Source organism: Melopsittacus undulatus, chromosome 3, assembly GCF_012275295.1.
Source record: "Melopsittacus undulatus isolate bMelUnd1 chromosome 3, bMelUnd1.mat.Z, whole genome shotgun sequence".
Taxonomy (NCBI): Eukaryota; Metazoa; Chordata; class Aves; order Psittaciformes; family Psittaculidae; genus Melopsittacus; species Melopsittacus undulatus.
The window spans coordinates 64,658,903-64,685,652 of NC_047529.1; the positions used below are offsets into that span (position 1 = coordinate 64,658,903).

At 40.3% G+C, this 26,750-nt stretch overlaps 2 protein-coding genes across 3 annotated transcripts in view; one reads left to right on the top strand and one right to left on the bottom strand.

The window, feature by feature from the left end:
• Positions 1-415: 415 nt before the first annotated feature.
• Positions 416-26,750, bottom strand: part of MCM9 (minichromosome maintenance 9 homologous recombination repair factor) — a 47,269-nt gene continuing 20,934 nt past the window's right edge. The window contains exons 8-13 of one of the 2 annotated variants that reach the window (XM_034060511.1): positions 13,143-13,317; positions 10,980-11,182; positions 9,772-9,975; positions 8,529-8,611; positions 3,589-3,734; positions 416-2,632 (exon numbers count right to left, since the gene is read on the bottom strand). In XM_034060511.1, the coding sequence (XP_033916402.1) occupies positions 1,063-2,632; positions 3,589-3,734; positions 8,529-8,611; positions 9,772-9,975; positions 10,980-11,182; positions 13,143-13,317 (2,381 nt within the window). In that variant the 3' untranslated portion in view covers positions 416-1,062. Of the gene's footprint in view, positions 2,633-3,588; positions 3,735-8,528; positions 8,612-9,771; positions 9,976-10,979; positions 11,183-13,142; positions 13,318-20,803; positions 21,003-26,750 lie in introns of those variants that run through there. The other variant, XM_034060510.1, reaches the window with a different exon arrangement.
• On the top strand, positions 15,521-25,725 carry ASF1A (anti-silencing function 1A histone chaperone). Its single transcript, XM_005154710.3, has 4 exons — positions 15,521-16,010; positions 19,571-19,686; positions 23,992-24,168; positions 25,221-25,725. The coding sequence occupies exons 1-4, from the start codon at positions 15,902-15,904 to the stop codon at positions 25,431-25,433; spliced, it is 615 nt and encodes a 204-aa protein (XP_005154767.1). The 5' UTR covers positions 15,521-15,901; the 3' UTR covers positions 25,434-25,725.

The window sequence follows — 26,750 nt, forward strand, 5'->3', positions numbered from 1 at the left end:
AAACATACCAGGCAAGTCACTGGAAGAAATTTAAGGCTTACCTTTCTCTGTAAACATGTAATGCATTAGCAAATTAATTTTCCATTAGCAAATGAATGACATAGGATGCAGCATGCTACAGAAGATGAACTACGTATCTGATACAGCAGAACTCTAATCACAATTAAAATAGTCAAGTAAACATGATCTGAGTCAGAGCCAAGCTATACTAGGGTAGCTCTTCACCATGCTGCTAGATTTGAAGTGTAGCTTATATACAGGAAAGTTAAGTTACTAAGGACTCACATCCAATCACCTGAATTTTGTGTCTCTGCAGTGGAGAACCGTATGTTTATTACTGAGTTGGGTTTTGATAAAATGACCCAGAATACACACAGATCTGAACCAGTGTATTTAAAATACAAAAATCCTCAAACAAAAAAACCCCTACCAAAACCAACCAAATGAAAAAACTCCAGAAACAAAAAGCTCTTGATCCATGTCTTCAACATCAGCAGTGTGACAACTGTAACCAGCAAAGTAATCAGAGACACAGCACAATTGTCACAATGACAGTAATACAGAAATACTTACCATAGCATGATGATAAATCATGATATTGCTCACCACACTGAGACAAATAGCATATATACAAAAGCAAAATATAATGACATAGCTTTAGCATCATAATTTTTCTAAAGTGGCACAGTTATTTGGAAGGACAATCTGAGTCATGCAGAGTTCTAACCGCTACAGGAACTAAAGGATAACAGCCAGTTAAGCCTGCTTTTCTGCAAGATTCACTATACTCCAGGTATACGAACATACAAGTCTTCAGGTTACATCAGGTCAATCAAAGGAGTCAACTGATATATGAAGTCTTGGGAACTGAAAGACACATCAGTCCTGCAGTATACACAGTCTGATGTAAAGTATTTAAAGCATTTAAAGAAAGTATGTTCATTGGTATCAACAGAGGTTCAGGATGATTGGTTTTAAATACTTTGTAAATTATGGATACAATTGACAGAAATATGGAGATTCAGGAGAACTGCACAATAAGTAATTTGGAGGATATATATGTTATGTGCTTGGATCTTTCCTAATCTCTTCATCCCAATCAAAATCTAAGGTAGCATCATCTAGTTCTGCTATCGAGAAGAGAGATTTCCGCATGACCATGCTGGCTTTACTAGCATTTTCCAATGCAAAACTCTTCCTTCTGCTAGGATTACTCATGTGCACCTCCAGCAAGTTGCTGTGGCTTTCCTTGTTAGTGTCAACCTTAATGGTAGATGAGGTTGCCAATTGTGACTCAGGATGTGGTGCAAAGGAGAATGTTGACAGTTTGGCTAATGTGCTGGAGCGCACCTTCCCTGTGCTTGGGCCACTCAGCTTCTCCTCTCCCTCCTTTTTCTTTTCAGTGGGTGGAGTTGACACAGCATCAAACCTGACATGAGAGTGTACTGTTGCACTTCCTCTGATCTCTTTCCCCAAGGCCTGATTCTGTTGCTCTTCTCTCCCTTTATTATCAATTGATTGTTTCTCCACACAAGTTTTTCCTAAGCGACTCAATGTCATCTTGCATTTCTCAGGGGGGCAGCATTCCTCTAACAGCTGCTCCCCCTGGAACTGTTCTCCAGGCTTAAAAATAGTTTCACTCTGAAAAAGAGAAAAGTCTTCATTTTTCTTCTCTGAAGAATGATTAAGTTTTGTCCTTGCTCTGAAAGTAAATTTAGCTAGTTTAGCTGCTGGAGGACTTTCACTGTCAAGGATTTCTGGCTCATGGGAACCTGCTACATTTGTTTCCTTCACTATTTGACCTTTACTTCGCTTTCTCATGGAAACTGTTGCTGGTTTTGCTCCTACACATACCCTGTTGTTTTCCTCCTCTAGCACAGAATCTGCATCACTTGAAAAATCTGACAGGCCAGACACAGGTAATACTGAAGGAAGGGCCTTTGCCTCAGGGTCCTGTGTACTTGTAAAGAACCCATGTGATTTCTCAGTGTGCCGTCTCTGACAGCTTTTTGAAACCCATTGTGTAATAACTGAATCCTGCACACTAGCACTTGGTGATGCTGGGTCTTCAATATTTGCTTCTGAAGAATAACAGTTGTTTTCTTCAGTCCTTGTCCTCCTTATCTTGGAAACTTTGTCTTGTTCCAAAGGAGCATGTAGATTCACAGTTGCTACTGACTCTTTAATTCCATTTTCCTTTTTTGGTATTGAAGCACCTCCTCCTTCAGAACAGGATGTTTTACACAGGGCTTTTGAAGTCAAGTTATTTGGAGATATTTTGGGTACTGGAGCCTTTTTCTGAAAAGTTTCTTCAGCACCAGTGTTGCTCTCTTCCAGGCTGTCAAACCATGCCAAGCTGCCTTCATCACCTCTCTTACTATGTTTGAACAAGTGGTTTGCATTCTTGTTATTACCATATGCTGGGCTGCACAAGGGTTCTAGATGTATATTCCCTTCACAGTTGTTTTTGGGCAAAGAAAGCTTTGGCCTGGAGTTATTCTCTTGTTGATTTGAAGGTTCTGACTGAGGCAGTTGCTTTGACTGTCCAAATGTACCCTTGTTCAAGCATCCTGTAATAGTATTGAAACCTGTCTGTTCAGGCTGCAGCTGACATGGATTTTCCTTTTTTAATCTATGGGTTGAAAACAAAAAAAATAAATAGTTATTTTCCTCCCTTTTTTTCTTTATTGCATTAATGATCCTTAGTACGTATGAATGGTGAAGAGCTACAAATAATGCAGGCCACGAAAGTGCATTATTAAGCTTCACATATAGCTCCAAAATCTGGTTTTGCAGTTTGTGATCTTTCAGCACCTTCTACATTAAGCAGCAGAATTCAGTGTCCCCAGTAGATGATAGGCAGGTGGACAGAGAAAACAACCACATAAACTTAATTTCCTTGGGAGACAAACAGAAAAACAAACTAACAGCTTTGCACTACTTACAGTCACTGCTAGAGTCTCCTAGGGATTACACACTCTGTAAGCACATCTTCTACAACAAGAACCTCATTAGATTTTATCCTGAGCAAGGCAAAGCCTTAAATGAGTTATCAGAATGGAAAACCTAGGTATTACTTGGAATAGTGGTTGCTGGTGGTTTTCTCATAATCACTATGGACTCAACATATCAAAGCCTCAATATGATAAGAGGAAACACATCACAGATTACCTACAAAATTTAATTATCACTGCCTGTGGCTATTAATGTCCTCAGGGTCCTCCAAAACACCAAAGGTGCTAGAATGAGGGTTCTCCAATCTCAGTATAGCTGATATTCTGTCTATTGCACCTAAACATATAATTTCCAAGGGAGATAGCATTTTACTTCTTGCTAATCAGTGATTCTACCCATGAGTGAAGAACAGTCACATTCAATTTCAAAAGTGACTGTATCAGTGTAGGTGAAATGATTCCTATACACTATAAACAGTTCCTCTGCTATATGATCCCCCATACCATCCTACATGTCTATGATCTCTTATGAACACCTCCCAGTGTCAGATTCTACTTTTAGACTCTCTCCAGATACTATTGTCAAACAATTATTTTTTGCTACTGAATTGTTTTGTTGCTTTGCACATTATACCTGTCAAGTCTTTGTAGCTCTTTGTGCAGAAGATCTTGCAGCTCCAATCGCTCCAATATGAGTTCACATTGTGTACGATACTGAGCCATTGAATCTTCAGGGAATGAGGTGTGTAAGGCATTGATGCCTCCGAGAAGTGCACACCCCTATGTCACCAAAAAGATTAAAAAAAATAATAAAAAGATGCTATCTTTATAAATCAGCACCAAATTTTAACAGCAGAGGCCATTTCACACAAAATTCTTCCCTGTTTTTTTAAAGCTTAAATGATCAAGTATTTACTGAGTAACTATATTCACACTGTTAGGGCTGCTCACACAGGCAAAGGTAGTTGTATACATAAAGAAATTAATTATATTATCAAATCTGCAGTTTACAAGCATTGGTTTATTTTTATTCATACAAAAAATGGAAAATTCACCTAAGGCTTGAGAACATCAGGACTAAAAATGGAAATCAGTATTGAACTAGTTTTCCAAATACCTTGTCAAAATTCTGCCACATGAGCAACTTTTATAACTGAAGAAGTTCTGACTGCTGAAAGTTTTCATTAGCTTTGTCTAAGTATTTAAATGGAAAGACCTGGGCATTAAGGATTGTCAGCACAGGGTTAACTGACCAGCAAAAGTATTTCTGAATAGCTCTTTAAGGGTAACTACCTGTTCAGGAATAATTCTAGAAAGCGAGTGATTTTAATCTGGGACAAATTTGCTGTGTCATGTGAAAATTAAGTATTTTGAACAGAGCATCTGCACAAAATTATTTATTCCACAACAAATAATCTAGAATAGCACTACAGATAATCACTCTTTGGAAAAAAGAAAACAACCCTCAGCACAAACCCTCTATTTTGCCACAGACTGGCTAGTCTTTACCATTCCTGTCTAATCCATAAGGCTCAACACAACTAATGAACAGGATGCATATCAAGTGGTGTGAGAGAAATAGCGAAAGCCAGCGGAGTCTCTAGAACCAGAAATTGCTACATATAGAAATCATAGAATAGAATCATAGAATAGTTAGGGTTGGAAAGGACCTTAAGATCATCTTGTCCCAATCCCGCTGCCATGGGCAGGGACACCTCCCACTAAACCATGTCACCCAAGGCTATGTCCAGCCTGGCCTTGAACACTGCCAGGGATGGAGCATTCACAACTTCCTTGGGCAACCAGTTCCAGTGCCTCACCACCCTAAAGAATTTCTTTCCATTTTATGAAATTTTCTTTTCATTTATGGCAATTTCTGGTTTTTCCATTTTGAAATTTTAAAATTTTGAATTAAAAAAAAAATCAACCAAACGTTGAATAAACATTATTCTGGTGGCTAATGAAAGCCCTTTAAAACTACATAGTGCTAAAACTAAGGCTGTCCATGTAATCATTAATGCATCGTACTGAAGTTTTTGTTGTTTTTTTTTTTTTTTAACGCATATTACTTCAGGAACATGAGAGATCTGTTCCACATAGAAACATTAATCTGTAGCCATGGAAAAGGTTGTTGTAGAACCTCTCTGTCATATTTGGTTTTAGGACCAGAAGATTCATAGTTAGTGATGCAGGGACTGCAGAAAGTCCAGTCTCTTGGTTAGGACACCTGAAAATAGCCACGGAGAACTGGATTCTCTCTAACACCAAGTTCTAGTTCTTGTGATTCAGAATGAGCCAGTTAAGCAAAGGTTTTGAAAGGCAATAGAGCTTTAACTGTAATCCTGATGCGGTGTGTGCAAAGAAGAAAACTGAAGTCAACAGGAAATGTGTTCAAATATTTCAAGAGTTATTATTACTCTGAATCTGGGGGCCCTAACTATCTGTGTCATGGTTTAAGCTTAAACCATGACAATCTTCATGGGGTATGCTTCAGCAGACAATTTGTTCTGGATGAGAAATAATTCAGCTCCAAATTTTAGAACAGGAGTAGCACCGTTCCACCACTTCTCAAGGACTGCATGAAGATAAGTGAATTGATATTTCTGAAATACTCAAGTACACTGGAGATGAATTTCACAGAAAAAACACATGAAGAAATTGAGAATTCCACCTTTATGACAGCTGATAATAAACAAAATATTGAACAAAACACTAACATAGGATAGTTGCATTTGGCTAGAGTACTGTCAACCTGTGACCTAAGGATCCAATGAAAGAAAAAAGGAATACATGATTATATACCTTGAGATATGCACCTAAGGGGTACAATTACATCTTGTCATCACTGACTTTTCATTGCTTTACTTGGCCATCACAATGAGTTTCTTTTATATATTCTTGTGTGTGTGTGTGTGAAATTCTAAGTGGGATGGGACTAACATATTTGTAAAGTTTCATTTCTGTGCTGGTGCTTACGTCTCTGAGATACCATTTTGAGTAGAGGAAGGCAGCCATATGACAAATCCACATGCTGTGGAACTGAGGGCAGAAGATCTATAACAGAGACACAGAATAAAGTATTACAGTGACAGTTACCAGAAAGTAAGGGTGTAAAAGTGCCTACAGATGAGAAAACAACATAATAGAATAGTTCGGCTTGGAAGGGGCCTTCAAATGTCATTTAATCCAACTGCCTTCAACTAGAGCAGGTTTCCCAGAACCACATCCAGTCTAGCCTTATGTCTCCAAGGATAGCACATCCACCACGTCTCTGGGCAACTTGTTCCAGTAAAATGTAAAATTGGAGTAAAAGGAGATGGATTGGAAAGGAAATAAAACAAGGATCAAAACATGACCAAGAGAAGGAGGGAGATAATGTCTACAAAAAGGAAATGAGGGAAATAAAAGATCAAGCCAGGGGGAAATAGAATATACTCACAAAGACAAATTAAGAAAGAAAAATAAGAGTGAATTAGAGGATGAAACAACCCCCCCCCAATGACCTATGCTGGTGATGAAAATGAGATAGTATTTCCTCCCAAGGGGGCTTGTGAACTTTTATTTTCTATTGGCAAGAATATGATATTTTGTAGAAGTTGAAAAGACGTGTTGAAGTCAGGGTTTGCTGAGCAGCCAGTCCTTCAAGGATGGCTTTGGTACTTCCCCATTTACAACCTCATTCTACAGACTGACAATTAGACAGGAAACACAAAATAAACTTTTGCATCTTACTTCTATTGTTTCGGTGTTTGTTTTTTTTTTTTTTAATAAAACAAATAAATTACTTCCTTGAAAAAGAAACTGCTTCTGTGATTTGTACGAGGAAAGTAGAATTTGGCCTCAAATATATCTCAAATTCCTAGCGAAAACGAACACATTTGTCTACTTGCTCATGAACAGTGAAGAGTGGAGCAAATATGACAAGAATACCAACTACTCCCAGGTAGTCTGCAGTCGTAATTCAGGCAGATTTCTCACTGCCTGTTATCAGATTGATGCTTGTTATGCAAACTGCAGCCCTTCAGGACAGGGCTGCATAAATATGAAAAAGTGACCCACAGTTAAACCAATTCTTTTACATTTATTTGTGCTAATGAGGTAGAGAGATACACAGATGACAATACATATTCATAATTATTATATACATACATTCCACTTTTTGATCTGTTATGAAACAGATTTCTTACATTCAAAACCATACTGCTTTGAAACCACCGTCCCATCAAATTCCCATGTAGCTAATTACAGTTTTAATTACAGTTAATGAACACTTAAGTGATATCTTCTGCTGTAAGAATATTAGCATGGGATATATTAGCACTGCTTTTTACTTAGATGCAGTGCTGTCATTGAGAAGCTGAGCTCTTCAAAACAGTGTAAGACGAATTGCAGCAGACAGTGAAATAATCTTTTGCTACTTAATAAGGTCAGGTCCTGTAGAATTTTTGAGACAAATTACATTTGCAATACTGTGCAGTACATTACCTGTGGCATGAACTGCAATTAGTCTCTCAACTCTCATTGAAAGAACCAGGGAGATCACAAGTGCCTATGTGCCATGTGACTTTGTCATATCTACTCCTGCAAAGGTCTTTCAGGTCCACTGAGCTAACAGGTGCAATATAAAATTGTTTTAATTTGGATATATTCATATCAACCTACACAGAAACATAGGAAATACCATTTTGGATCAGATCAGTCATCTCTGCAGTGGAGTACACCATCTCTGACAGAGCCAAAACCAAACACTTCAGACATACTAGAAAACCTCATCCAAAACTTTGGATAATCTGCTCAAGGCAAATTTTTTTCCAGTTCCAAATCATGAAGATTTATTTCCCTTAAAATATTCTATCTGAAATAATAGTGTCTGTATTATTTTCTGCATTTCCATTAAAAATAGCATCCACTCTATTTTCATTTCTTTTATTAACATGTTACTTTCTCTTTACATTCAACATCCTAATAATGTTAAACTAAAATCTAACCTTCCACATTTTTTCAGTGCCTTTTCGAATAGAAACACTACACAAATCCATGTGATAACTGGAATGCACAACTTTCAATGCAACCAAAGTTTTGGAATTTTAAGGTTTCTCAGAGTAAAATAGTCTTCTAAAATTTCTGAGTTTTAGTATCACTACTGGCTTTTAAAATGATCCTGGCAACTGTTTGAAACATGCTCCAAAAAACTATTTGGTTCTCTCATGCCTAGTTAATGAGTGACAAGAAAAATCATGGAAGAAAAGCCCATAAAAGGCTATTAAACACAGTGACATAGACACAGTTTCTGCCTCCAAAGGTCTCTAAAATGTAAATTAACAGAAGTCAATAGCATGCCAAGACTTCGTTTAGACTGCAGTCTATTAAAAGGAATGTACCAGGCCTTTATCATCAATCCAGACTTTTCAGTTTAAGAATTTTAGCAATCAAGATGGACTAAAAATGACTTGTCAAGGCCTCTGATGACCTACTTTCCATGAGAGAAAAAGAGGACTGGCATATATCTACATGATAAACTGAATCGTATAAATGTGGTACTGCAGCAATGGTAAATTCTGCAAGAAACCTTACCTGCATAGAAGATTCCATCACTGATACCACAGTTACAGCATCTTCCACAGTCACAGTATCCCTAAACATCAGCCGGGCATGAGCTATCAAAAATAAATGAAAATGTGTGATATAAAACACCTCTATCTACATAGGTACATATCATCACAATAAAGTAAAAACTCAGTCTAATTTTCACAGGTCAGAAAAAAATCTGATTTCCTCTAACTGGTCTGAGTCACAAATTTCATATTATATTAAATATTATATATTTTGTATTAATATGTTTTTCCCTACAATAATTTTATTTCTTCTTCCTTCCTTAAGTCAGCAAAACAAAACAGATTTTTGTAAATGGATATAACACAAAGAATTTACTCTATGAGGCTCTCCTCCTAAGTGGCTGTAGAAACACACACAGATCTTTATCAGTAAGAGAAAGGCAGGTTAGTTAATACTATCTATATAATACTTTGAAGGAACGAAATGCTACTACAGCTCCAATCATGTGAACACATAAGAATGGAAAAAACACTGAATGTGAAAATAGCATGTGAATCCCTAAAAGTTATGAATATCGCTTAAGTAATTTCTCCCCCCAAATGGAGAACAAAATGTAAATATCTGATTTAGGAAGCACCACACTGCTGGAATAGAAAAGCATAAAGACCATTTATGATTGCCATACAAAAATACAGTACATTATTTTCAATTCATCCTGAAAATAGTTTACATGCCATTTCATAAAACAAAGTCATGTTAAGACATAGACCTGCTGCTTCCTTTGGTTTTGTTCATATAACTGAAATACGATTTGAACTCAGAGTTGGAAATGCTTAAGTCACTGCAAAATACTGACTTGATTATTGACACTTTAGGAAACAAAAAGATGTTATTTTTGGTGTTTTAGCAATTTGAGGATAGAAGCAAATACATGGCTCAAATGAAGTAAACTAAATCCTGAGATTGCTTTTCATCAATACAAATAACTTCTGAGATTTTTCTCTCAAATATGATTTCTTCCAGTGGTTTTAGTTTTTACTATGGGTGTGAGAAAAGCAAAATTAAAACTGATTTTGATAATCTAACTGTAACACCCTTCTCCAAGCCTCCTTACATTAGAAAGAAAAAACAATACAAGACGCACTATCCCTACCTTCATGGAAAAGCTGCTACTCTGCTTACTGGCTGTAATTATACTCCACATCTATTCATTTTATGAAGGTTAATTGTTCGCCTAAAAATAAAACTGCCACCACCTTACCTTCTGCAAGGCGGATCAAACTCTCTAGTAAGCGAATGGTAGTTCGAGCAGCATTTCTGCAGTCACTCTGACGCTGCATTTGATAGTAGCGTACAAGGATCAGGTTGCTCTCACCAGACAATTTTGGCTGTATATTTTTGATAAGGCAGAAGTAGGTTTTCATCTTTTCCATGCTCCAGAGCTTTTCCGATTTGCTCGGGCAACCTGTGTTACAACTGTCTAGTCAGTAATTCTGTAACAACAGACATCACGCTTTTTCTAAGAATTCATGTTAAATGGACAGGTGACTATAAAAGACACATTACCGTATTTCTGGGGCATTCTGAGTTGTCTGTACACTTGCCTTCGAGGACTTGGTCAAATTCCAGTGTGGAATTTTACACAGCATCCCATCCCTCTCCTATTAAAATCTACAGTAAAGCCTCCAGTATTGCAACAGAACTGCTGTCAGACTTACTGCCCACCAGATGGTACAATCAGTACCTAGTGCTCCAGTATTCCTTAAAATGTAAAATGATACACTGAATGCATGTTATCTCCTCTGGGTGTTCTACTTACTTTGCAGGAGCCAAAAGCTGCCTCCCATATTCTGAACATTTTTGTAGGGAAATATTTGGGAAGCAAAGGAAGCTAGCTGAAGAAGTTTCCTCTAACCACTTCTTCCAAACACAGATCAAGGCCATGTTGCTGAAGTGGATGGAGAAGGAGCTGGTTAAAATTGTATCACACTGCCTTCCCTAATTCCAAAGCACAGAGCTTCATGTAGGGAACACTACTGTTTATTCTTTGAGCCATGAAGCACATGCAGCTCAGATTTGTTCTGCCTGAATTAAGTTTCCTATTAACAGCTTGTGCAATTGCATGGTGTGCTGGATCTGCACACGCAGCAATGTAAAAGTGCAAGATGGAAACTATCTACTTACTGAGCAGTCCAGGCCAAAATTTCTTGTAAATGATCATAAAGTGTTCTCAGTTCACTGCTGTTAATTAATTAGTGGTATCTATCTTATTCCTACTTGAGAAACAACCTTACCACAGGCAACTAACATAGCAAATATGTTAGGCACTGATTAATATGAAAGACTCAAGAACAACCAACTAAACTGAAAAAATGTGAATGTTATTTAAAAAAAAAAAAGCATAACCCCACCCCCCCCCCAAACCACTCCACTCTGCCAAGTACTTTAATTTAAATAGACTACTTTTACCTTTATTCTGCAAAATGAAGGATGAAATGATGCGGTCCCATTCCTCGTTCTTTGTATCTAACAATACTAAGACCAGGTCAAATCTGCTCAACAGGGGACTGCCAAGAGCTATGTTGACAGAGACAGACTCATTAGAGTCATAATGGCCTTTTGGGTTTGTTGCTGCCAGGATAGTCGTCCTTGTATTGAGCTTGCACACCAAGCTAGAGAAAAGTACGGTGAACATTATGGCTGAATTAAATTGGGCAGGAGAATGATTCTAAAGTGTTAAAAAGGATCACATTTTTATGTTATAAAGATCACATATTACCTTAAAGATCATAAGAGCTAAACAATATACACAATTATTGTATTAATATATAACATATACAGCATTCCTCAGAGAATGGAAACTATACAGAAAGACAATGATCAGTACTAGTAACTAGGCAATATTGCCATGAGTAACCTCTATACACAGCTATCACAGACTCATAGAATAGTTAGGGTTGGAAAGGACCTTAAGATCATCCAGTTCCAACCCCCCTGCCTTGGGCAGGGACACCTCCATGTCACCCAAGGCTCTGTCCAGCCTGGCCAGGGATGAAGCATTCACAACCTCCCTGGTCATTAAATAGTAAAATCTAACATAACTTTTCAGAAATAAGTATTACTTTGCTTATTTATACAGTATAGAAACACATTTTAATGCTGGAAAGCAACATTTTACCTTGACTTATATTTTAAGAAAGCAAAATAAAGTGTAGTATAAACTATGTTTGTTCCCGTATGTAAACATGTTATGAATATGAACCAAACCAGATCATGGCAGACGTACCAAATGTTCCTCCAGGGAAACAGCCATTTTCCTCTTAACCATGCTATCCTGGCATGTGTTTCTAGATGTGGGGAGAGGTTATTTTTATTCTAGTAGTCCAAATGTAATCGTTTTGGTTAAGGCAGCAGCAGAGGTATTCTAACTTTGGTTTGTCACTGAGCTATTTCTAGGCAGCTCCTGAGTAACTGCTGCCTCACATCCTATATTCTTCTATAACTGGGAGGAAGGACTATGGATCTTCTATTACACAGTGGGAGGAAAAAAAACCCTATCTTGTTTCCTATGCCTCAAAATAAGACCTAAATCAACAAAGTGCTTAGCCTGTCTGTGCAAAGTTACTACTAAAAGAAGTCCTCAATGCATGTAGTCTTTAAAAGTGAGCAACTGAGGCTACATGTGCAAGTTGCAACTGTGCTTTGGGGTCTATAAAACCAAGCCAACTGCAACAAAGAACACAGCTAAAATACATCACCATCTTACTAAGTAGATAGGGCTGTGCTGATTCCAAGTATTTGTCCCCAGCTGCATTACTGGGCTAATAATCACTCAGGTGAGTGAGACATGACTTGTCTACTGTCTGCCAAAAAGGGTAAAGAGAGCTCCAGTGGATATTCTCAGAATAGAGGAAGGACACAATCAGTTACAGAAACCAAGAAGATGTGACTGAATTAAGAACTGAGTTGAAGATGACAAAGTGGAATATGGAAAGGATGATGCTGTTTGAGCAGCAATTTCAGCAATACTAGCCAGGAAACAATATGGACCTGAACAAGAGCTATGTATGACTGTCAGAATAAGGTATAAAATCAAAGTGGCAGGGAAGGAAACAGCAGACTTTAACACACACTACTTTGAAAAAGAAAGCAAAGAACTTAAAGTAAGCAGGAGTTTATGTCATGCCCAACATAGAAAATGCAGCAGCCTGGAAATCTGTGGTCTTCTTTTGTTACCATGCAGTATTACTAGTTTGAGAGAAATTAAGTCCCACTTTCCAAGTTCCAATAAAAAAATCACGGAGTTCCTCATTTCACACATTATTATTATGAGCACTTGCAGCAGAGGACAACAAAAAGAACACCAAGCCTTCTTAGGAACTTGCCCTAGCCTACAGTGGTAGGTTGAAAACCGAACAGTGAAATGGGTATATATTCATTCTGATCACTTGCCATCTCTGGTCTAGGGTTCTTTGAAATATTGACTCATCTAGTTTAATAATACTGCTAAGAACAAAAATATTAAGTACATCAAAGAAAACAAATATATTTAATCAGCATGACAAACCTCTGTCCAACTTGTAAACACAAGAGGAACATCTTACATTTTTATCACGTTAACATCCGACTTACCCTGCCTTTGCAACACTGATGGTTTGTTGCTCCATTGCTTCATGGATACTGGTTCTGTCATGTTCTTTGATACTATTGAACTCATCAATGCAACAAAGGCCTCCATCTGCAAGTACCAGTGCTCCAGCTTCCAAGTTCCACTCCCCAAAGTCCTTCACAGCAGTCACTGTCAGACCTGAAGAATCAATTACTTCAGTCAGTCGTTCTTAAAATGCAGGAATGCACTTGAGTGAAAGAAAGGGACCCAGTCGACTGGCTTGTGCCATGGACAGATGGCAAAACAGCAGCTTAACTCCACCACACACCTCTACCATGTAACTCACTTTACACCTATGGGTAAGAAATCCCACTAGCGTTTGGCAGGTTAGCCTGGACCTGTGGAGCAGATTCTGTTAAGCTTCCCATGTTCGATGGTGACTTGTTTTAGGACTTTGCTAATTAAGCAAAAGAGATTAGGGTAAGAAGACTAAATCTACAAGAAACAACTAAAAATTAGGACAAATGCCATTTAGCAACTCCTCCCTACCAACTACTAAAACAGACCAAAATTTTGGAGTTGCAAACCAAAGTTTATAGGGAAAAAAAAATAAAAATATTTTGAGTGTCTTTTAACACCTGGCCCCAGGAAGCACGAGATAAATTCTTGCTTTTTTTCCCAGTAAATCTACACATGATACACAACTCTGGGAGCATGGCAGGTCAAAAACTTTGCACAGCTATGAGAATGGCCACTCATTGTTAAGGATGTGCAGATCCTTTTAAACTTTTTATTTCCTATTTCCCAGCTTCTTATCTTTAGCCCTTCTTCTTCAGTCCAGTGTTCAGATGAAAATCTCCTAGTAACTGACAAGCTGCAACTAGCCAAAATCTCCTTGAATGCTACAGTAAAACCTGCCCAAGAACACTCCCCCCACCTGCCAGCTTTGCTCATTTTGGGGAGGACAGTCTGCAGAAGCCTTCTTAATCACTGTGCAGCCCACCAGAGTAGCCACTTCTTCACAAATGGCCAGCAAAAAGTTATTTGAAATACATGCTTCCTGATAACACAACACACACTTTAGATTGTTGTGAGGAATCTACTCCACTGCATCCAATCTTTCTTGGCTTCCTGGCCTCTGCACTGAACAACTTGGGCAGTCAGTCATGTGACATAATTATAAAAATGAAAAATAACCTCTAGCCTTGTGCCAGATGTGGAGAATGCTGTTAAAAAGCATAGCAAGCAAGAGATCAGGCAAATGTCTGACAATGACATTTCTCTGTAAATAACCAAAAGCGTCATCACCTTTCCAAACCTTGCATGGGATTTGCTGAAGGCCAAAGGCCCCCGTGCCTCAGCCCTGTGCTCTCCCTTGCCGCAGCGCTGGCAGCACTCTGCTCCTGCCAGCAGGGCTCTGCCTTCCCACACAGGTGGAAAGATGGCTCCTACATGCCTTTCTGCAGTGCATATTCCACTGCAGTCAAAGTCTCCCTGCAGCCAGTACTGATGCCTAGCTATGTGTTTATTTCCACACCGAATCTTCTCTTGTGGTGATGGTACACAACCCACACCCCATGAGTACAGAGCACCTCCTGCTCTTCCCCTACAGAAGCATGAGGAATGAAAACTGGTGCTATACAGTGCTGTCACTCCTCCCTATTCCTTACGCATGGCAGCCACAAGATGGCCTCTTCCAAAGGCCTCCTGCTGCCACACAAGATGGCCTCCTCTACCGCCCTCATGCTGCTGCACAGGGCGGTCTTCCCACTGGGCCTCCTGCTGCACAGGGATATGTGTTGTTTCGTAGTTTATTAAGCTATCTAAGCCTTTCTTTTCAAATACAGGAATGGGATGGCTTCTTGACAGCACAGTTGTATAAGAGACATGCTCTGGTCCCTACACAGCCCCTCTGTGGGTGGCGTCTGGAGCAGCAGCAAGGTGCATTCCTAGCAGAACTGTGGCCCATGCAGGGAGCCAGGCACCCCACTAGCAGACCCTTCTTTATTTGGGGTGCACCCCAGCGAGCAAAGTGCTGTTACACTGCCTCTGGGTACACTGCCTTCAGACAAGAGCTGAGTGCCATGGTGTTGACCACGACAGCTCAACTCCCCTGCGCGGTTGGGCTCTTGTGAGTTGAACATCTCTGGAGAGCCCAGAGCCCCTTCGACACCCTGCCCCAGCGTGAAACCTGGGCCACCTCTGGGAACAGAAAATGGGAAAAGAAAAAAAAAGGGGGGGGAATAAAAGTCTTAAAGAAACACCGCCCTTTGCAACAACCCCACAGCACACGGGGCACCTCTCAGGACCGCGGAGGGTCCCAGCGCTGCGGAGCCACTCCCGCCCGCCCCGGCTCCGCCTGGCTGGGCACAGCCCCGCCCGCCCGGCGCGGCCGTTCTGAGGCCGTTTCCGCCTCGCGCCGGGCGGGGGCGCCGCGGCGAGGAGGCGCGGTCGGAGCGGGAGCGGCGAGGCCCATCTTGCTGCCGCTCGTCGGCCGCGCTCGGGGAGGAGGGCCCTAGGCCGGCGTGCGGCCAATCCGGGCGGGCGCTGGCGGCGAGCAGGGCAGAATGGGCTGTAGTTTAGTGAAATAGGAAAGCTGCAAACAGTGTGGAGTGCTCCCGGTGTAAATAAAAGGGGGAAAAGAAAAGTTTCTGCAAGTCGCAGCTCTTCAGCCTCGCTCGGGCCCCGGCGCGGGGGGTTGTGCGTCGCAAAAGCCCAACACACTGGACTTTATTGTGCTGCGTTAGCACGCTCTTCCTATTGTTTGTGTTTTTTTCAAAATATGGCAAAGGTTCAGGTGAACAATGTAGTGGTGTTGGATAATCCTTCTCCTTTCTACAATCCTTTCCAATTCGAAATCACATTTGAGTGCATAGAGGACCTGTCTGAAGGTGAGTACGTTTTTCCCGATACGGATTTTGTAACCCCGGGCTCTGCGTTTCAGGGGTTTTAAGGCTTAAACTTTGCGCAGGCCTACTTCTACAATTTACCAGTTTCTCCTTCGCCGCATCGCCGTGCTGAGGCGAAGGGATGGATGTGCTCGCCCGAGCCGTCGCCGGAAAACCGCTCTCGCCGAGCCCGGCGGGGAAAGTTGGCGGTGTTCGCCCGCCCTAGCCGCCGACTCGGGGCCGGCTCTCCTCTCCCCGCCGCGCCATCGGCGAGCTGAGCCTCAAGTTGCGAGGAACTTGTTTGAGTGGTGGTAGCCATGTTGCCAGCTTTGTGTGTGCGTGGGGGGGAGTGCGACAGGGAGAGGGTTAACCGGGCTCGGCCGCCGCGCGTCCCCGCGCCCGCGGGGAGAGGGGCTGCTCCTCGACCGGCGCCCCTACGCTACTCAGAGCGCGGAAGATGCTCCGCGGGCAGCGGTTCGTTTGCCTCACTCTCCATTTTAATACTTAATTATTTAAATTTTTTTTACGGCTGTGGGAGGCATGGGCGGTCGGGCTCGTCCCCGGGTGCCGGCAGCTGCCTGCCTTGGCGGGGTGCGGCGCGGTAGGAACGGGGGACCGGTGGCACAGCGCGGTACTGTATGGCACGGCACGTTGGCTGCGGGAGCTCTGCCGGTGGGGGAGGGGGCCGGCCGCCAGCCACTATTTTTGGAAGTCACCCGAAAGTTACTGGCAGCCGCCGGAGGAAGGGGGTGGCCCCGGCCGCGCGGCCCCGCAGCCGCCCCGCGGGGACCCCCCTCCGGTGTCCGGGGCTTCGACCCTGTTCCCTGCCGAGGGGCACGCCACGCCGCCGGCGGGCTTCCTCCCGCCTTCCCCTCAGCCGGGCGGGCCGCGAACCGCCTTCGTCTCGGCGGCGCTCTGCAGCGCCGCCTCCGGGCCGCCGGTAGGCCGCGCCGCGGCTCTCCGCGAGAGTCGCCCCGAGAGGCCGCGCGTCGCTCCTCAGGCGGGAGTTTTGAACGCCCCGGCTAGGGCTGAGGAAGGCGGCGGCGGCGGCGGCCGGGGAGAGCAAGCGGGTCCCTCCTGGCAGCCGAGACCGCTCTGCTGGGGCTACTTGCGAACGGAATAGGGGAGTTGTCTGGTCCCCGGCGGAGACCAGCGCCGCCTGCTCGCCGGGCAGCCCCAGCGGCCTGAGGGGCATGGGGAGGCAAAAAGAAAACCGGAGTTGGCGAGTGCTAACACCTGGCAGGCTGTCTGGCGTTGTGGTTAAACTTGCTTCACCCCGCCTGCCTTTGTAGCAGTTTATAGTCGTGGGTGCCGGCGGCCTGTGACAGCGCGCTCGGTGGAAGGGTTTGGCTTGGTCTATTCCACCGCCCTTGGGAGGGACAGTCGTGCTGGCGGGAACTTCGGAGGAAGTCCCGTCTGAGCCTGGGATTTCCTCTAGGCCTCTGCCGCTAGTCTCAAGCCCCTTTACAACCGACCGAGACGTTAGTAGGGAGCTGCCTGTACCACGGTGTGCTTCGTGCCCATCTCCAGGTAGCTAACTGGATCTCGCTAGTCAGTCTGGCTTCACTGAGATACGGCATTAGACCCCTCGATGGCAACCGCTGTGGGAAGCGACAGAGGCTCCACACAAGGCGTTATGCCTTTCTTTCCAGTTGTATACAGCTGTATGTGATGTGCCTCTCACTCTCTGGATTTATGTTGGAGTTTATCCGGCACAATCGGGATGAGAAGAATTATAGATGGTCTAATGCAAAATTCTCGGTTTCCTGCCCCCACCTAAAAGCATGTTATACTACAGGATAAATTCAGGACGACCACTGCTGTCTTTCACATTTAAAAATAAGATTAAACATTGCCTGTACACACTCCATGAAAAAGCCAAGGCAATGACAACAAATTTCATTTGTTTACTGTGCTGTTTTCTCTTCAGCCAGTCCTGTGCACCACTGAACTTAAATTACTCAACTCCAACCATGTTGGTTTGTTTTGTTTTTTTTTAAAAAAGCTGTTGTTCAGTATCAAGGTACCTAAACAACATTAAATGTATAATTTAAAACTTATTTTTAGAAAGTCAATTTTTAGTACTATATACTACTGGTTTATAATGAACTTTACATTTCTAGATTAATGGCACAGGATGGTGTGATAATCTTAAACAGTTTATCATAAAAATCTTTGCTTCTTGTAAGTACTAACTTATTCACAGATGTTGACAAAAGAGGTTCTTAATTGTCCTGGAGGAGTGGCCTGCAGTACTTGCAGTAGCTAGTACTACATGCTTAAAAAGTAGATGAAACAACCTCTGATAGAGTACCTGACCAATTGTGCTGTGCTGTGTAGAGGAGTAAGATCTCTTCCCAAGCCCTGTTAATTACATTACTTAATGCAACCTGCACTGATGATAAACATGATAAGCAAGAAGAACTCAAGTTCTGTTAAAGTGCATTTTTTTTCTATGCTTAAGTTCCATTCCTGTGTCAAGAAACCATAATGCAGACTTCTGGATTTTGCAGAGCATAGTAATAAAGTAGATGTAATAAGGTCCAGGTTTGTGCTTTTGCATAGACAATCGAGGCATTGTTCATAGGGGGGAAAAATATACCATGTAAGTTATGTAAGATACAGTTTTGAAACAGCAATTAAAAAAAAAAAGTCAGTTATCATTTTCTGTAATGGTGATCTTCCCTTCCTCTGGTTTAAAAAACCCCAGACCACAAAAATTTGTATTTAAGATTAGATTTCTGTGTGTATTTATAAGTGTGATTTTTAATCAAAAAGTGAAAGGGAAAAGCTGGCCCAGAGGGGGCTAATGTGTGCTCATTTGTAGTTTCAGCTTTCAAACGCCTGTGGTGGAGAGGGTGAGTTACAAAAAAATCCTGATTTGTAAGAAATGCTTGATTTTTTTTTATGCATGATTTTAAGAAGCAAAATGCTACTTTTTTTTTTTTTCTCCTGTAAATCTATTTCAGGATGTGGATAAAATCCAAGCACCAATATCTTTGATGAGAATACGATCTAATCATGCTATCACAATTTTACATACTTCTCAGGTTATGGAGGTTACATATGAAGGAATGGGAGCATAGTTAGTATGCCTGGTGCTTACACAGGGAGATTTCTTATTCTGTTTACTACCTTAACTTAAGCTGTGAGGTGTATACATAGAAGGTGAGAATTTCTTTTGGGGAGGTGAGTCTGTATTCAAGGTGTGCGGTGTGTTACAGGCGTATAGAAGTATCATTGCTGTATTGCAGCCATTCTGTCAGACTTTGAGAAGATGCTGAACACAGCTCCCAACAATAGGCCCTGTACTCTTGAAAACTAACCTATGAAAATGGAGGGATTCCTGCAGTACTGCCTGCCTGCTGAGAGATGGTGGGATGGTCCATGAGGAGTGGGGCAGGTAGTGATAAATTTCCCCAGTGAAGACAGGTCCTTGTTATTTTAGGCCTGTTGCCAAAGAATTGATTCTAGGTTATGCAACACTAGATAGGGAAGAATGGAATACCTTTGACTGTAATGATAAATAATGGTAGGTTTTGGTTTTGTTTGTTTTGTTCTAGATTTGGAATGGAAAATAATTTATGTGGGTTCAGCTGAAAGTGAAGAGTATGATCAGGTGTTAGACTCTGTTTTAGTAGGACCTGTTCCTGCGGGCAGACACATGTTTGTATTTCAGGTAAGTTTAGTTTAACTCTTCTAAAACTGTTGTGTTAATTTGTTTAAAGATGACTATCAAACTAAGAGGCGCTTGAAAAATAAGGGTAAGATAGAAGAATATTTCAGTCAGCTCTTCAGGTATGATACATGTTCCTTTTAGATCTGTTCATGAGCTGCTATTTCTTGCTCGTGGTATTTCCATGGTAATACTTTCATTTGTGGCATCAATAATTAGAGACAGTGGTATAAGTACTGTTCCTGTAGCTACTGGTGACTTTGGCTGGTCTGGTTTATAAATGTATTCTAGATCATACTGTAATCAAGAGCACTTGTTACCTGTTTTACACCAGCACCATCAGGCTTAACTCTACTGCAGTTGGTGGCAGTTTTGAGACAATCAGGAGCACTGTGTTAAGGTAGATTACACCTTTAGAAGATCAGGCCAACAAACTAATTGCAAAACTCAACTGGAACAGTAAAGAGTTAATTCCTGTTTGGTCGGGTAAATGTTCAACCATTATATTTGGCTAAGCATGCTAAATTACATAAAAATATAGCAATTTGTAAGACAAAACAGAATGCCAACAGTAGGTAGCAGGCATTTGGGACACAAGTGTGTAGATCAAGACTTGCCAACAAACTCTGGAGCATATGACAGTCCTATGAAATACTGCTGTTAAAGCTAAACATTACTAAGAAGAAATAATGAAGGGAAGGAGGAAGGAGAACAGGAAAAGAGCGCAGTACTAAGGTGGTTTACTAGCCTATTCTGGTTTCCATTTTAAGTTGGGGGTGGGGGGGGGAGGGACTGAAATAGACCTGCCTAAATTCTTACAGAAGTGGGTCTTCTGTTTGTTGTTTGTTTAGTTTTGTTTGATTTTTTTTTTCTAATTAAAATTATGATTAAGCTCACTTTTTTTCTCTATCAAATACTAGTATTTGTCTTGTAAACTGAGAGCAAAATCTATCAGCAGAAAATCAGATTGAAACTTGAGTATGGCTTATTGTATAAGAACCACTCTACTACCTAAATGCTATAAATTCACTTAACTGTCTAATGGTAAATGCATGAAGGAGTATGAGCATAAAAAAGTGCTAATGAATACACTTTCTTATTTCTTAGTTACTGTAACAGTTTTAAAACAGTATCAGTGGTTTTTGAGCCATCTTGATTAATGCTGTAAATTCCAGGAAATGGTTTGTTGGTTTTATTTCCTTAGAGGACAGGCTAAAGGAACAGGATTAGGCTGGAGGTTACATTTATCAACCACATGTGTGCAAATTGATCTTGAAACACTTCTGTCTGGGCTTGGAGCTGGGCCAGATTTTTCCATGCTGCAAGTAAAGCAGATGTGTAACAAAATGCATCATTTATTATCAGTTCTTCCATTATCAAGCTGTTACATCTTATGGCATTAATTGGTCAGAAATAGGTGATCCTCTGTTCCCTCAGAAGGGCTGTCTTGTGGCACTAAATCCAGAAAAATAAGTTGGCGTTTACATTTCAAATTTAAAAGATGCACTGTTCTCAAAGTTACAAGGACTCATTGACGGTGATGGGAAGGAAGAGGAGGCAGGTGCCTAAAAAGGCATGTAGGATAGAATAATCAATTGTATCCCTGTTATAGATGACAGTACAGCTAAATTGAGAGTAGACACGAAGACATTTTGCTTAGATTGAAGTAAGTCCTATAAGAGAGTACTCCTGTGTTGTATTAATAAAGTATCCCTTTTATTTCTTACGGAAGTACTGTTGGTCTAAGTATCCTAGACTTCAGGATCAGTGGATTTTAGGTGAGGATAGGACTCTGCTAATATGTACACAGGAGATCACCAAAACACAGTGCTGCAATAAGCCTTTGCTGATGACAGAAGCTGTTTTATTCACCAAACTGAAGCAGCCTGAGAGATGGAGAGAACTAGCAAGGGAAGACAGAATGGGGCAAAGCACAGAACTGCAGGAGGCATATAATATAAAGAGATTGTGCTCACTAGGGACAGCACAAGAAAAGGACCCTTGCAGAGGTGTATAAAATTTCCAGATAATGTGTACACGGTATATTTTTCTAAATAGGAAAATGGCTGAAACTGCAAGTAAAATGGAGTTTCACACAGATAAAATCCCACGGATGATAAAACTGTCTCTTTTGAAAAGAAGCTGTGTATCAGGATAGGAAGTCAGCCTTACATAGAGAGAGAGATGGAAAATTATTGTGCTTTCAGACTTAATCATATTTTTAAATATTTTTTAAAAAAGGTTCAATTAAAGGCCCAGAGCTTTGCCTTTTTGTTTCTAAATACCAAGATATCTAAATACTAAGATACATCAGTAGTGAAACCTCATTCTTTCTTTTTGTGCACTTGAAGATTTTCCCAGAAACTTCGCTTTGAGAATATAAGCATATAAGTAACTTAGAATCTTTAAGTGGGGATATGACGTTAGCTACCTACTCTGCAATTATAGGTATGTGAATAATTGTACCATGTGGAAAAGCAAGAGAATTCAACACAAATATATTGAGTGATTTCATAAAATTCCTAAGTAATTTCTAGAATAAGAATGACATTAAGACAGGTTTTTTATGCAAAAGTTAATCTACTGTCTTTTTGCCTACCAAGAAGTTTGCAACTGCTGACTTACCACTTGATCATTTCAAGGTCATCTTATTTTTCTTCCACCTGTGTATGACCATTTGTTCCCTATTAAGAAGTTTGACATCCAAGGCAGGAAGTTCAAAATTTGAGAAAACTGTTTCAAACAGTGTTCAGTGTCTTTCCCCTCAGCGAAACAATACTTGGGAGTTAAGTAGAATGAAAACAGAGTGTTTCCTTGAGTTCACTACTGTATCATAGAATTGATGCTAGTGGTAACACGAAAGAACTACAGCTGCCCTTAGGGAGCGAGTTGAGTTCCGGGGGGTTAAATGGAACTTTTTTTTTTTTTTTTTGCAATATATTAGTTTGTAACTGCCCACTATGAAATTTAAGGTAATCAAATGGTCCTAGGCACTGTTAGAACAAGACTACTTAATTAGAATAGTGATTTAATGTGGATTGGCAGTTCTTGTGATTTCTTCAAGCTTCTTTATTTGCCCTGTTGCTTGGTCATCTTTTCTATTCCCCTGTGTGAGTGATAAAGCCACTTGGTCATTTTCTGTCCCCTTCGGGGTGGAGGAAGTTGTGTTCTACCTGATTCCCTGGTTGCTTCTCCCACTAATCTAAGAGGTCCAAGTCATCTAATTCTGCATAGTGCCTGCAGCTTCTTATCAAAAGCTAGACTGGTTTGGAGGCTTAAAATTTAAGTAGCAACAAGCAGAAGGCAATGCTGCATGGCCACTAGCTCTCCAATTTCACAGTGCTGGAGCACATACATACTATAGAAAACTATGGATGAGAGGGGCAGCAGAAATCAATCCTATTTGTCCTCTCTCCTTAGTTAAGATTTGTTGCACTCAAACCACTCTAAACATTGTTAATACCGACTTGTACTTGCAACACAGGTGTTCATTGTTGGTTTCATAGCTTCATGTAAAATTGTAAACATGAAGATCTTTCATTTATGCTTAGATTGCTGCTACTTTAAATCTTATAGGAGAATGAGGCATCACATTTTATCAAGAATGTGTAGTTAGGAAGGATTTTAAGGGACTGATGTGAGCCATGTTTACAAGACAGTTTTTATTATTAGTAACTGCAGAGCCATGGTAAGTAACTGAGAAGATTATAAAAGTTGTCTATTGATTAGTATTGCATCCTGGCTGAAAATGTCAGATGTCTCTGTGATGATGCATTTAATTGCATACATTTTAACAGATGTAGGCAAGTGGAAGGAGGTGAGAGAGAGTAGTTTATTCCTTTCCTAGAACTCTCTGAGATAACTTAAGCCTCATCATAGCCTGCCCCTGCTTTTCTTACTGAAGTATAAGGTACATTCTATATTTTGAAGGGTTTAGTCTTGTTAAAAACACATGCAGACATATTCAAACAAAAAATATCTTCACTAAATTACAAGACAGGCTGGAGAACAATGAATTAGTACACTTGCTCAAACAACAGTTCAACTAAAAGCAGGTTTGTATCAAAACTGTCTAATCACATATGAGAAATGTCAGCACACTTACTGTATTCCAAGTAATTCTGTCTCTAGAGTATAGTGTCCTAAATTCAGGGTTAATGTTGTTGTGAGAACAGGTATATTGTCTGGTTAACTTGAAGAATAATTTTGAATACAGTCCTTACTCAGCTGTTAAGAGAAGTACTTCACCTGCTAGATAGGTATGTGGTATCAATTTGATTTTAATCCATCTTCCCCTTTCACATCCAGGCTGATGCACCTAACCCAGGGCTTATTCCAGATGCAGATGCAGTAGGTGTAACAGTTGTACTAATTACATGCACTTATCGAGGTCAAGAATTTATTAGAGTTGGCTACTATGTAAACAATGAATATACTGAAACAGAACTGAGAGAGAACCCACCAGTAAAGCCAGACTTTTCTAAGGTAAGATATGTTTTTTTCTAGTAATACATCAAAGGTATGCTTACAGAAAGAGGTTTTTAAGAAATGAAGCCAAATCCCAAATGATCCTATAAAGTGCATGAAATGAGGCATCAAATAATGGAAAAGACTGGGGGAACAAACTACGGGTGAAATGCAGAACATCTTGAAAACTACAACACCTTCCACTGTCTTGAAGCCTTGGCTTGACTTGTTAGTTTGCATAAGTGATTGGGAAATATTTACTGAGAGTGTGCTTCCTTGGGGAACAAAATCAGCATTACTACCAAAGAAAACTTTCCCTGTGATCAGTCTTAACTTTCATAATGGTGATAAGGTGCCATCCTCCAGTTAGCTATGTATTATCTTGAAAATGGTGAAAGATTGAGAGAAAAAGTGTTTTCCTTTTTGCTGTATACATATATATAACATGTTTTCGAAGGAGAAGGAAGGCCAGTCATGATAATAAAATGTGACTAATGTCTAGGCATGTCCATTGCCACAGTATAAATATCTTCCAAATTTAGGTACTGTTTTTACTTTAAAACTTTAGTAGACAAACTGAAATTCAGTTAATATAAAGCATGTTTGATAATTTCATATAAGGAGGGGTTGTGATCCTAAATGATGACAGCTTGCTGGTGGAATTGGTACAGTTATTGCAAGCACCATAAAATCATTGTGAGATTTTGTGAAGTACTGTGGTTGAAAATCTTTGTGGGGGTAATTAGCTTTTCTAAAAGCTGGCTAAAATAATAAACACTTGCACTTAACTTGCAGAGCTGTCATACAGACTTGAGCTCACTGAACGTTTAAAATACCCTCTCAAGAAAGCAGTTATTTTTCTGAGTAGGATGTTAGAGTAAATGAACAAGTGTGTTTCTGTAAGAATGTTTCTGATCCATGGATAGTAGCTGTAGATACAGATTTACGTGAATTACCTTTTCTTTTTACACTATGCTGTGGAGAGATGAAAAGGAAAAAAATGTATATGCATGTGAACTTCATTTTGAGATGTACACATTACATAATCCATATATTTTCCTCTCCCCCAGCTTCAAAGGAATATTTTGGCATCTAATCCCAGAGTCACGAGATTCCACATTAATTGGGAGGACAACTCTGAAAAACTGGAAGATGCAGAGAGCAGTAACCCAAATCTACAGTCGCTGCTTTCTACAGATGCGTTACCTTCAGCATCAAAGGGGTGGTCAACATCAGAAAATTCATTAAATGTTATGTTAGAATCTCATATGGACTGCATGTGACTAACCACCATCATTTTGGTACTGTACATGTGTTAAACTGTAAAAACAACCAGAACTATTTCCCTCAAGTTCCAAAAGTACATAGTTGACAAGCAATGTGAAGAACTTGTTTTAAAACATCCTGTAGAAAGTTTATATTAAAAAAAACAACAAAAAACAAACCAAACAAACAGTATTTGAACAAATTGTGGAATATAAATACAACTATTTTTAAGTAATTGCCTTTTTTCTCTAATGTGTTATTCTATGTGGTCTTAACCAAACCTGATTAAAGTCTACATATTGTCCCCCCTCCCCCTTTACTTTGTAAAAAGGCTAAAAAACCCTGAAAGTATGTCCTCATCTCTGATACACAGATTGCCAAATATAAAGTGCTATTTAATAGCAGCTGAAGAACAAAACTGTTATTAGATAGAGTTCAAAGAAAAAAGTATCTCATTAAAAAAAATCCAAAAATGTCCTTTTGCTGTGAAAGCAGACAGCACAGTGTAATTTTAGGTGCAAGCTTCTTCTCCTTTCAAGGCACATATTTGTTACTTAAAGCATCCAAGTTGAGATTTACCATCTGCTATCTTGGATATATCCTGCTGCTGCTTAGTCAAACTGTGGTTCATTAAGGACAGTGTTTCACGTGGATTTGGGCAAGTATCTCAGGAAAGAACCCTTTTCAGCTACCCTAATACCACACACCATTTGGTGAAAGTGTTCAAGCAATTACTGGAAAATTGAAGCAGCATAAAGGAATAGCATGAATGAAAAAAAAAAAAAGCTCTTCTGTACAATTGTGTGTGACTGCAGATTGGTAAATTTATTTTCAGGTATGCTTTATTCCTGTAGGGTTTTTTTTTCAGTAATAAGGAAGTTAGAGGCTTGCTCTCTGGTTTTTTGAAACATCTGAAATTTAATGCTTTTCTGGTTTTTTCTACCCTTTAAGGCAATTGGTAAAAATCAAAATGCAAAAACTCTGTTGTGGCAGGCATGACACACTCTAGATTACGTTGCCTGCCCTGAAGTTCTTGCACAGCCACCCTACTACCTGAGGCATCCTTGAAGATAAAAAGAGCTAAGCAGTAAATTGTAAAGACTTCAGACATAATTATGACACTAAGAATTTAGTTATTCATTCCAGTCCTCCTTAGCCTTATGCATTTAAATTGTTATCTGTCATGCCAGATACAGGAATATAGATCTGCTAGTTACTAGTAACCACCCAAACTGTGAGCCCTTGGAGGTTCCAGACTCTTAAAAAAAAATGAGGTAGATTTCATGATGACTGACAGTACAGCTGTGAACAGAGCCTTTTTTCTTTCTGCCTTC